This window comes from Saimiri boliviensis, chromosome 14, assembly GCF_048565385.1.
Source record: "Saimiri boliviensis isolate mSaiBol1 chromosome 14, mSaiBol1.pri, whole genome shotgun sequence".
Classification (NCBI taxonomy): Eukaryota; Metazoa; Chordata; class Mammalia; order Primates; family Cebidae; genus Saimiri; species Saimiri boliviensis.
In genome coordinates, this window is record NC_133462.1 from 72,012,546 (window position 1) to 72,025,471 (window position 12,926).

General features: G+C 35.7%; 1 protein-coding gene across 8 annotated transcripts in view; it reads left to right on the top strand.

The window, feature by feature from the left end:
• MARK1 (microtubule affinity regulating kinase 1) overlaps positions 1-12,926 on the top strand; it is a 132,717-nt gene that overhangs the window by 101,442 nt on the left and 18,349 nt on the right. For all 8 annotated transcript variants that reach the window (XM_010340934.2, XM_010340931.3, XM_010340932.3 and 5 more), the window contains exons 10-13: positions 2,352-2,451; positions 3,507-3,619; positions 5,412-5,565; positions 5,858-6,051. In XM_010340934.2, coding sequence (XP_010339236.1) covers positions 2,352-2,451; positions 3,507-3,619; positions 5,412-5,565; positions 5,858-6,051 — 561 coding nt within the window. The remainder of the gene's footprint in view (positions 1-2,351; positions 2,452-3,506; positions 3,620-5,411; positions 5,566-5,857; positions 6,052-12,926) is intronic.

Genomic DNA, 12,926 nt, shown 5'->3' on the forward strand with positions numbered 1-12,926 from the left:
GGTGGTGGCAGTGTTTTCTGGTTCTGGGGGGTGGCTGCGTGTGTGTTCATGTCATGAAAGTTCATATGCATTTGTGCAATTGCCTGTAAATATGTCATACTCCAATAACATTAAAAATATGAAAAATAAAAATATAAAGCCCATATGGCAAAGAAAAAAAGAGATACATGTCTGCATGATTGTATTTTTAAAATATATTAATTCTCTAGAAAGTTTATTCTAAAAATGTATCACGTGGCCAGGCATGGTGGCTCATGCCTGTAATCCCAGCACTTGGGGAAACTGAGGCAAGCAGATTGCTTGATCCCAAGAGTTCAAGACCAGCCTGGGCAACATAGTGAGACCCTCTCTTAAAAAAAAAAAAAATTATGTGACGATGACCTCTGGAAAATCCTCCAATCTGGCACAGCAGTATTCTAAGAGATTCCAGTTGTGAGAAATCTGCCCTGGATTTATTTTTTCTGGTGATTAGCTTTAGGTAAATGTCAGTAAATGAGTGGAAGGTACTTTAGCAGTCAAGGAATTAGCCTTAACTATATATATATATATATGTAGTTATTTTTCTAATTAGTAGAATATTGACATGTAAAATTTAAAGATGGAGAATGTACTTTACAGGACCTGGAAAAAGACAATTAATATATTAGCAACTAGAATGAAAACCTAAAATTCTGTAGTAATGAAAAGCTAACAGTCTTTCTAAATTAATACAAAATTATTCAAATAAGTTTCTTCCAGTTCCCCATTTACCATGAGTATAGTAAATTCTCTACTAGATTGCCTTTTTTATGTGTGGTGGTGGTAAAAAATACATACGTTTACCCTTTTAACAACTTTTAAGTGTGTATTACAGTATCGTTAACTATGTGTACATTGTTGTGCAAGAGATCTCCAGAACTTTTTCATTTTGTGTGACTAAAACTCTGTACTCATTCAGTTTCCCCATTTCCCCTTCCTCAACCCCAGCAGTCACCATGCTATTATAGTTTATGTTTCTATGAGTTTAACTACTTTAGATAATCCATATAAGTGAATCATGCAGTGTTTGTCTTTTTGTGATTGGCTTATTTTACCTAGCATAATGTCCTCAAGGTTCATCTGTGTTGTAACATATGGCAAGATTTTTTTTAAGGCTGAATAGTATTTCTTTGTATTTATGTATCACATTTTCTTTATCAATTCATCTGTCGATGGACATTTAGGTTGCTTCCACATCTAGGCTATCGTGACTAATGCTGCAGTGAATATAAGTTTCTGAATATCTCTTTGATACTCTATTATCAGTTTTTTGGGATAAATACCCAGAAGTGGGATGACTGGATCATATGGTAGTTCTATTTTTAATATTTTGAGCAATCTCTATACTGTGTTCTGTAGTGGCTGTACCATTTTACATTCCTGCCAGCAGTTCACAAGGGTTTCAATTTCTCCACATGCTCACCAACACTTGTTTTCTGTTTTTTTGATAGTGGCCATCCTAATGAATATAAGATGATATCTCACTATGGTTTTGAGTTCCCTGATGACTATTGACGTTGAGCATCTTTTCATACAACAAGCATGCCTGTTGGCCACTTCTGTATCTTTTTTGTTAGAAATATTACTTTACTCATTTTTTATTCAGATTGTTTGTTTTTATATTATGAGTTGCAGGCATTCTTTAATATTCGGAATATTTACTCCTTATCCAGTAAATGTTTTGCAAATACTTTTCCCATTTTCTAGGTTGCCTCCGCAAGGTTGCCTTTTAAAAGTCCAGGACTGTTATTTTACAGCCTTAACTTAAATCTGACTCTGGTAATTCACATCAACCCCTGCTTGATTCTCACCTAATTCCTAACTCTAGACTTAAATTTTGACTACCCTCCCTTCCCACATCATGTTAGCTATAATAACTTTACTGTTAACCCTGATTTTCATTCCCTATGACCTCTTCTTTGCTAATATTTTAATAAGTGGTGATTTTAAAATAAGGCATATATTTGGCAAAAGCCAGGAAAAAATTATAATCTCTGTATTAATGTTAAACGTAAAATCTAAAGCAGAAGTTAAAATCTGCTTTATGAGAAATAAGTTCTTATATTAAAATATCTAAATTTGAAAGTAGTCCCTTTGAAGGAATAAGGGAGGCATGCTACTTTGAATCAATACATTTGGTGAGTGTGTAGGAACAGTCACAGTTGTCATGTGTGTCCCAAAGTCTTATACCTCTTTTTGGCCCACTAATCAAACTAGAAATGTCACATGAAACTTGTTGAGTGAACTAGTAACTTCACATTTGCTAAAATAGAGCTAAAATAAGTTCCTGAATGTTCTGATTGACCACACATAATGTAGAGTTTATTTCCTAGCAAATAATGAAAGATCGATGGATGAATGTTGGTCATGAAGAAGAAGAACTAAAGCCATATACTGAGCCTGACCCAGATTTCAATGACATAAAAAGAATAGGTAAGTGTTTAAACGTGGTAAGAAGTGCTCTCCCTAGTCAACAAATAAGAGTCCTTTAGTGTACAAAAATAGGGTTTAAAAGTGTAAATAGAAAGCAATTTTTACTTGAAAAATACTTGCATTATCATTTTAATGATAATACACTAAAAATTCTACATTTCAAGTTCCCTAATTTGTTCTGATATATATTATGGTCCAATTCAATGTTTGACGACAGTGATATAAAACTTAACATAAATGTACTGAATTCTTTCCTGTCAGTGATGCCCAGCAGGAGGAATGGCTGATGTAACTATCAGCACTGATCAGACTGATAAGTATCAGCAAATATAGCATTTATTTTAACCAAAACTGTAGAGGCACTGAATTGAGAGTTGAACACTTTGGCTCTCCCTTTCTTTTTCCACTGTCTTAGCAACGTTTATTCTCCCTCCTCACTTGTCCTGCTACTGCCCATACCTAGCCAGAGCGCTCCTTCTAACTTGTTCTCTTCATTTCTCAATCCCTTCCCAAAGCCATTATTTAGTCTCAAGCTGAGTCATCTCAACTGTGTTTTTATCTGGCTTGAGGGCAGTCTGGCAAGGGAGAGCATTTTAGGGTGTTAGGAACCTGATCAGAAAAACCATAGAAATTCAAATCTCCCGAAGAAGAGTCAACCTACTGTAAATCAGAAAGCAGAAATTGTTAAGAAATGAGAGAAACCACTTCACAAGTAGCTGAAGATGAGTTGAGAGAAAGAGAATTTTGTGTAACATTTTGAGAAAAACGTGGTCTCAGACTGGACAAAGAAAGCTCAGGAATTTATTAGGCAAGGAGAAATTAAGTGGGCCCATTAATATATTACCCATGATGTAGATAATTTCTGCATGTAAAATTATCATTGTACAATATCTGTGAACATATGGTATCTTAGGCTAATAGTCCAGAAGTTTTTAAAACTACACTTTAAATTTTCATGACTTAGTTTTCATATTCAAAATTGGCAGACTTGCCTGTTTTTGTTGATTTGTTAACTAAACCCATTTTCAGAACATCTCTCTTTTTTAAATTTCTAGATATTATGGTTACTATGGGCTTTGCACGAGATGAAATAAATGATGCCTTAATAAATCAGAAGTATGATGAAGTTATGGCTACTTATATTCTTCTAGGTAGAAAACCACCTGAAGTAAGTTTCTCACCTTTTCAGATAACTGTGGATTATTTCTTGAGCTAATATGTTAGTAATCCTTTGTGGTATCAAAAATAATATAAAGATCCTATCCTAACATTCTTATTTATTGGAATTTAAAAATCAAGATGCTAAATTATGAAGTGATTTTATTTCTGGGTACCAAAGAGATTTTGTGAAAGAACAGGCCTACTGTCTTTCTTAGCTCCAAGAGGCACCATTCACAACCTGGTCTTCGAGAATGGTCTCCCCCACAGCTTGTGCATCCAAATGCAACAGCCCCACCAAAGGTAATATGGTTATTTTAGGTGTGCAGAAAAGTCAATGACTGGAACATGAGGAAGTGATAGCTTTTGAAATAAAATGTATGTCTTAAATGATTTTTAAAAGAGGTAACTCTGGGAAAGGTTATTTGGTGACATTTTGCCTTATAAAGTGTCAAGTGACTGATGCTTTCAACTGGGAATTCTCAAGGCCAGGAGAACTATCATAAGGAGATAGATTCAGCAAATAACCGTATACAAATGGTGAACTATGTTAGGTAGTTTTGCATTGCTATAAAGAGGTACCTGAGACTGGATAATTTATAAAGAAAGTTTATTTGACTCACAGTTCTGCAGGCATGATGCTGGCATCTGCATGGTGTTGGCATCTGCTTCTGGTAAAGGCCTCAGGAAGCTTACAGACATGATGGAAAGTGAGGGGAAGCCAGCATGTCACATGGCAAGAGGGAGCAGGTGAGAGGTAGGGGAGGTGCCATGCTCTTTTTAGTAACCAGATCTAGCATGAACCCATAGAAGGAGAACTGATTACCTCGAGCTGGTTCCAAAGTTCAGACTGTTACTGGTCTAAGCTACCGCACCCCCTCCCTACCCCAGCACAACCACTAACTATGCAACTAAGGCAATTAATTTTCTGTGCCTCGGTTTTCTTATCTATAAAATGAGGGCAATAATAGTACTTATCTTTTAGGATCATTGGAAGTGTTAAATGAGTACTTATAAAGTCCTTGGAACAGTTTCTTGTGGATTACTATGTACTCTGCATTAGGCTGTTATTATCATCAGTATTACTCTGCTATTTATCATTAGTATTATCTATATATGAATTTAGATTTCCTATTGATGCCAGTGATTCCATCAAAGGTTTGCTGGCAGCAAACAAGTTTTATATTATAGAGAGAGGAATAGTGCATCAATCCAGAGTTTACTATGCTGAGTTCTAAGTGGATATAATTTCCTGATCAGAAACAATAAACCAAATTTTTTTTTTTGCAAATGTGGAGAAAACAAAACAAACAAATCTATGTTTATGTTTATATGCATACATATGTATATATACATGTGTATATATTTAAAATTTTAGATTTTATTGTAAGTTTAAATCTCAGTGATGCCCCTAACTTTCTTAACCTCAGTTTTTCCATCTATAAAGTGTAGGTTAATACATCATAGGTGTGTTGTGATGATTAAATAAAGTAACATATAGAAAGAGTACAGTGCCTAGTCTATAATTACCATTCAATAATTGGATGCTCTTATTTGGTGTTCTGACTAAACTTAAGGATTTGTACAAACTAATAGAAGATTATGAGTAGTCACCAATGCATATTCTATCCAGTTCACTTCTTTCCTGCTTGCCAACTTAAAGTTCTAGGCCCAATACTACACTGTTTTTTAAATTTGGATTACTTCTTGTAGAGCTTTAAATCATTTAGAAAATAAAGAGTGCAGTGTTTGTACAAACTTTTTTTTTTGCTTTAAAATCCTCGTGGTTTTTCTTCTTACAGTTTGAAGGTGGTGAATCATTATCCAGTGGAAACTTGTGCCAGAGATCCCGGCCCAGTAGTGACTTAAACAACAGCACTCTTCAGTCCCCTGCTCACCTGAAGGTCCAGAGAAGCATCTCAGCAAATCAGAAGCAGCGGCGTTTCAGTGATCATGGTGGGGAAAAAAGTCACATAAGTGAAACAACACACGGGTTCTACCCAAACTTGTGTTTTTAAAGCATTGTACATTCATGTTTATGTGCTTCTGTCATCTAGTTCTCACAGACGTGTTTATAAAAATAATCCCTGTTGCAGGGACTGACCTGATTTTTGAAATCAAAGTTTAATCTTTCTTCAGAATTTAAAACATGGAAATGTAGATAATTTTAATATAGAGTTTTTGTTTGTAAGCAGAAAATAGATCAGTTGTTTTTCAGCTCATTATGCTATTTTTAAAAAAATTATAGCTGGTCCATCCATTCCTCCTGCTGTATCATATACCAAAAGAGCTCAGGCTAACAGCGTGGAAAGTGAACAGAAAGAGGAGTGGGACAAAGACGTGGCCCGAAAACTTGGCAGCACGACAGTTGGCTCAAAAAGCGAGATGACTGCAAGCCCTCTTGTAGGGCCAGAGAGGAAAAAATCTTCAGCTATTACAAGTGTGAGTAAATACTCTGGTACATTGCAATTAATTGTAATATCTTGTTTCAGCGTTATATATAAACTCTTTATCTTTTTTTTTTTAATGATTGAAAAGGAATTATAATTTAAAGAACATGCAGAAGGGACCACACTTCTCATAAATGCAATTTAAGAACAACAACAACAAAAAAAGAATTCTTTTTTTGCGTGTAAACACTTAACTTCAACTTCGAATGCTGCTTCATTTTAAACTTTTTAAACTTTCCTGCTTCATTTTCCTTTTTATAATGTTTACTTAGAATTATATTGGCACATTTCATTTTTATTTACAAATATGCTGTTTAACGAAGGCAGACTCAATTAAATAATTAATTTATAAAGTTGCCTCACATTATTCACTTAAAACAGCAAACTATGTAAATTATATAATGAATGGGAACTAGAAGAGGGTTTGAGCTGCTCTCTCATAAGGCAGCAAGAAAGAATACAGATAGAAAATATAAAAGAAAATTAAGATATGTGAAAGGATAACATTCAGATTTAAGTGTTTTTGAAAGGAAAGGGAGCAAAATGAAGGGGGAGAAATCGTTAAAGAAATAATAAGAAAAAATAAAAGAGGGAAGATTTCATATTGAAAGGACCCAGAGTGGCAAATAGAAGCCAGGAAGAAAACCTACTCCTGGGCTTTTAAAGTGGAATTTATAGATACCAAAAACAAAGTGAGAATGTTTTAAAGACTCCAGAGTCAGAGAGCAGACAAACTTAAAAGGAACAAGATTCAGATTGACATCAGATTTCTCAATAGCAATATGGATACAGTAAGATAAAGGAAAAAATATTGTTAAAGTATTGAGAAAAAGCACACTGAGCCTAGAAATTTTATCTAGCCCTGTTTTCATTTAAATGTGAAGGTACAAAAACCATGTTCTTCGGCGTAAAATGTCTCAACTATTTGACTACACAGTGACCATTTGAAAACACCTTTGCTGGAGGAAGTATTCTTATAGGAAGAGAAATTAATCTAGAATGTTGCTGTAAAATACATGGGAGTTGAAAGAAATCAAATAACTTACTGAAGAATTGTATGTAGTAACATATGCAAAAAGAGGAAAACAATGAAAATTCATAACCAGAACTCTGGACAGTATCCGGGGCATAAGGATAGAGGTGGACATTAAAGAAATATAAACAAACACAGGCCTTGTTAGTCAGATGATAGGAATAAGTTTAAGAAATCAATAGCGGTAAGAGGCTGGACGTGGTGGCTCACACCTGTAATCCCAGCACTTTGAGAGGCCGAGTGGGTGGATCAGTTGAGGTCAGGAGTTCAAGACCAGCCCGACCAACATGGTGAAACCCCATCTCTGCTAAAAATACAAAATTAGCCGGGCATGGTGGCACATGCCTGTAATCCCAGCTACTTAGGAGGCTGAGGCAGGAGAATCTCTGGAATCTGGGAGGTAGATTTGTAGTGAGCCGAGATTACACCATTGCACTCCAGCCTAGGCAACAAAAGAGTGAAATTCCATCTCCAAAAAATAAATAAATAAATAAAAAGAAATCATTAGCAGAAAGCAAACATGAGTTCAGGAACTTAAGGATGCACAATGTAAGAACAAAGAACTAAAACTTTTAAACCAACAGAAGAAAAAAAACCTTAGCCTGTAGACAGGAAAGAAAAAAATTACTTTAAATAGCAAATGCAAGATAAGATACCAAAATTCCAAGTGGGTTAAACTGCCTAATATCCATTATTTTATGTAGTCTGTTGGAATCTTATCTCTTTTGAATATGGTTATGTATATTTGACTATGTATGTATGATATGATTAGATTATCACCTCTTAGTCTGTGAAATAGATGTGCATAACCACTTTAAGAATTGATGGATATAACCACTTAGCTTCTGCGTGATCTGTTTAGAAATGATTGAACTATAATAGGGCTTAAATTTTTTTTTAATTTTTTTGCTAGAGGAGCCACTGTTTCCCTTAGAGGACATTTTCCAGTGTAATCACTCCACATAACAGAAAGAAATAATTGGTCCCATACTTTCTGCCATTTAATATTAGCCTGTCATTTGACTGAACCGAGTCTTACTTTCCCATGAACGTACTCAGCTTTGTCTGTCTCCATGCCTGTCTTTATGTAGTGCCCTTGCCTAAAGATTCCCCCTTATATTATGAAAATTCTACTTCCATAGATCATTTCAATTCTTGTCTCCTGGATAGAATCTTTTGGCTGAATACTCCAAAACCCATCAGCTTTTCAACTGCTAGATCCTGTCATTTAACTCTTAGCTATTTATATGCTGTCTTGTTTTGTTCACTGTTGTTTTCCCATGTAAACCTTATCTCTCCAAATGTATAATCTGTTGTATGTGGACATGATAGCTTTCTCAGATCATTAATGCTGAAGCATATAGTGTATATTCAAAGCATATTTACTAAAGAAGGCATAAAAATTAAGGGATTAGCTTAAATTCAAATTATGCCACACTTCCCTTTTTTTACACACACACAAAAAAAAGCCAAAATATTTTGGTAGAGAAATTCTGTTCTTAGCCACATAATACTATTATATATTATTATTTACTGTTTTAATTTTGGTAGTTTCAGAAACCAAACTAATATATTTTGTCTAGTTTTAGCACTTCAGAAATTTCTAAAGTAAAATTAATCATCTCTTTTTCCCTACCCATTTCGTTTTAGTCTCAACTCCTAATGTAACTAATGCTAATCATTTAGGATGAATTATTCTATACGTTTTCCTTAATTAAAGAAAACATAGACTGGGTGCAGTGGCTCGTGCCTATTATCCCAGCATTTTGGTAGGCCACAGAGGGAGGCTTGCTTGAGGCCAGGAGTTTCAGACCAGCCACAACAACCTAGTGCAACTTGATTTCCACAAAATATTTTAAGATTAGCCTCATGTAGTAGTGTGTGCCTGTAGTTCTGGCTACTTGAAAAGCTGAGGAGGGAGGATGACTTGAGCCCAGGAGTTTGAGGCCGCAATGAGCTTTGAGCTATGGTTGTACCACTGTGCTCCAGCCTGGGTGACAGAGTGAGACACTGTTGAAAAAAAAAAAGTGAATATATATATATATGGAGAGAATATTATTTTACTTTTTATAAAAACGAGATCATACTGTATAACATTTTAATTTTTTTACTTATAGTTTGGGGTCCTTCTAGATCAGAACATCAAGATCTTTTTAATAGATGCATATTATTTCATTGGTATTAACAGATAGATATATTATAATTTGTTCAACCTTTCTTTTGATGAAGTATTCAGAGCTTTTCTTTCTCCAGAGTGTACAACCTTATACATTTATGTTATTGATATACTTCTGTTAGAGGCATTCTCAAAAGTTCTATCTTTGGGTCTATGTGACAACACTTCTTTTTAACTTCAGCTGCAAAGAGGCTGACGACTCCTCATGCTCCTCAGTCCATGACACAGTCACCCTTGGTCTGTGCAGCCCCATCCCTGCTCTCACTCACCTCGCTTAAAGACTCAGTTCTGATGTGTCTTTTTTTTTTTAATTGCATTTTAGGTTTTGGGGTACATGTGAAGAACATGCAAAATTGTTGCATAGGTACACACATGGCAGTGTGATTTGCTGCCTTCCTCCCCTTCACCTATATCTGGCATTTCTCCCTGTGCTATCTCTCCCCAACTCCCCACCCCCCGTCCCTCCCCTATTTCCCCCCAACAGACCCCAGTGTGTGGTGTTCCCCTTCCTGTCTCCATGTGTTCTCATTGTTCAACACCCGCCTATGAGTGAGAACATGTGGTGTTTGATTTTCTGTTCTTGTGTCAGTTTGCTGAGAATGGTGGTTTCCAGGTTCATCCATGTCCCTACAAAGGATACGAACTTATCGTTTTTGATGGCTGCATTATATTCCATGGTGTATATGTGCCACAGTTTCCCTGTCCAGTCTATCATCAATGGGCATTTGGGTTGGTTCCAGGTCTTTGCTATTGTAAACTGTGCTGCAGTGAATATTCGTATGCATGTGTCCTTATAGTAGAAAGATTTGTAAACCTTTGGATATATACCCAGTAATGGGATTGCTGGGTCAAATGGAATTTCTATTTCTAGGTCCTTGAGGAATTGCCACACTATCTTCCACAATGGTTGAACTAATTCACACTCCCACCAACAGTGTAAAAGTGTTCCTATTTCTCTGCATCTTCTCCAGCATCTGTTGTCTCCAGATTTTTTAATGATCGCCATTTGAACTGGCGTGAGATGGTATCTCAATGTGGTTTTGATTTGCATTTCTCTAATGACCAGTGATGATGAGCATTTTTTCATATGTTTGTTGGCCTCATGTATGTCTTCTTTTGTAAAGTGTCTGTTCATATCTTTTGCCCACTTTTGAATGGGCTTGTTTGTTTTTTTCTTGTAAATCTGTTTTAGTTCTTTGTAAATTCTGGATATCAGCCCTTTGTCAGATGGGTAAACTGCAAAAATTTTTTCCCATTCTGTTGGTTGCCGATTCACTCTAATGACTGTTTCTTTTGCCGTGCAGAAGCTGTGGAGTTTGATTAGGTCCCATTTGTCTATTTTGGCTTTTGTTGCCAATGCTTTTGGTGTTTTGGTCATGAAGTCCTTGCCTACACCTATGTCCTGAATGGTTTTGCCTAGATTTTCTTCTAGGTTTTTACGGTGTTGGGTCTTATGTTTAAGTCTTTAATCCATCTGGAGTTAATTTTAGTGTAAGGTGTCAGGAAGGGGTCCAGTTTCTGCTTTCTGCACATGGCTAGCCAGTTTTCCCAACACCATTTATTAAACAGGGAATCCTTTCCACATTGCTTGTCTTTGTCAGGTTTGTCAAAGATCAGATGGTTGTAGATAAGTTGTGTTGCCTCCGAGGCCTCTGTTCTGTCTTAATGTGTTTCCCTGATTATGTGTGTATCCTTAGAATATATATATTTAATTTTTTAATAAATGCTACCAAAGTAACTTTCCAAATGGTTGGGGTAATTTAGAGAGTAATTATTTCACCACAAACTCATCAGCAGGATATTATCAATCTTTAGCATTTTTGCCGATCTGAAGGGCAAAAAGAAAAAAGAAGTATCTATTTGTTTTTAATTTGCATTTTCTTGACTATTGGTGACATTGATGGTGTGGCCCACAAAACCTAAAATGTTGACTATATGACTCCTGACAGAAAAAGTTTGCTAATCACTGCTTTAAAGGCAAAATACACGGCTTTAATACCTTTTCTTTGAGGTAATTTTTTAGATAGAAAGTACTTGAGCATTTACAGTTCAAGCCCTGTAATAGTATAAAATATTGTCTGAACAAATGACCATTTTTACCAATGTCAATAAAGTAGAATATAATGGAAAATATTAAATCCATTCAAATGGCATGAAATGGCTCCTTCCTCTCTGATGGAAAAAGAAATAGTACCCATAACATGCAGAGGTAATTAATAAGTGATAGTACAGTTAATGTTTATAAAATCAGAATTTTCTTTGTCAATAGTAACAGTTCTTGCTTATAAGTATGATTCTATTGACAGTATTATTTAATGTTAGTTTAGTGTCTTAACTCAAGGATGATACTGACAGATGATATTTAAAACTAGCCAGTTGATAGACAGCATGGGTAGAGTTTTGAGTTAAATAGTTAAACAGATGAATGGTTGGATAAATGTTTTGGTTAATTCTCGGAGTCATCTGTTTGATTGTTCGTCACCCACAACCATCACAGACTAGAAATGAAAGGAGTGTCTCTTAGTTCATTTTGTGTTGCTATAATAGAATACCACATAATGGATACTTTATAAAGCAAAGAAATTTATTTCTCACCACTCTGGAGGCTGGGTAGTTCAGTATCAAGATGCCAACTTCAGGTGAGGTCATTCTTGCTGCATCACCCCATGGCATAAAGCGAGATCAAGAGAGCACAGGCAGGAAAATAAGAGGGGGCCAAATACACTTTTTATGAAAAAACCACTCTCAAGATAACTAACCCACTTTCAAAGAATTCATTTGTGAGACCAGAACCTAATCACCTCTTATCAGGCCACACCTCCCAACACTTGCGCATTGGGGATCAAGCTTCTAACACAGGAACTTCAGGGGACACGTTCAAACCATAGCAGAGTATTATTATTTGTAAGTAAGGTGCAGGAAAAACAAACTTAGTATTTTCCTTCTAGAAATTTGCATCCAAAAATTACCTGTGGGAGTTCAGGGAAAACCCTTGACTAGCCTAGAAACTTGGGAGCTAAATGTTGAGTTTTGAAGACAAAAATATGTTGGCTGTTTTTGAATCAAGAAAACAATGAAACTTGTAAAAGTATTTTCCATTTTATCTATCATATATATGAACAGTACAAAGTATAAAATGATATAAACTATAATATGAATCTTAGTGCCCCCCCGTCCCTCCACCAAAATTCATAGTTAAAATTTTAACCCTAAAAAAAAAAAAAAAAAAAAAAAAATTCTAACCCTAAAGGTGGTGGTATTAGAAGGCAGGTCCTTTAGGAGGTGATTATGTCATAAGGGCCCTTACGAATGGGATTAATGCCCTTATAAAAGAACCCAAGGGAGCTTGTTCCACCCTTTTGCCATGTGAAATCACAACAAAAAGATGGCTATCTAGGAAGCAAGCCTTCACCATGTGCTAAATATCTTGACACCTTGATCTTGTGCTTTCCAGCCTCTTGAACTGTGAGAAATAAATTTCTGTTGTTTATAAGCCAGCCAGTTTATGATATTTTGTTATAGCAGCCCAAACAGACTAAGACATGAACTCTAAGAAAAGTATTAATCAACTTTTTCACAAAATAAGGGGAAGAAGGAAGGGCCAAGATGGCTGAGTAGAAAACAGTGCCCGTCTGCAGCTCCCACCCAGAGGAAGGCA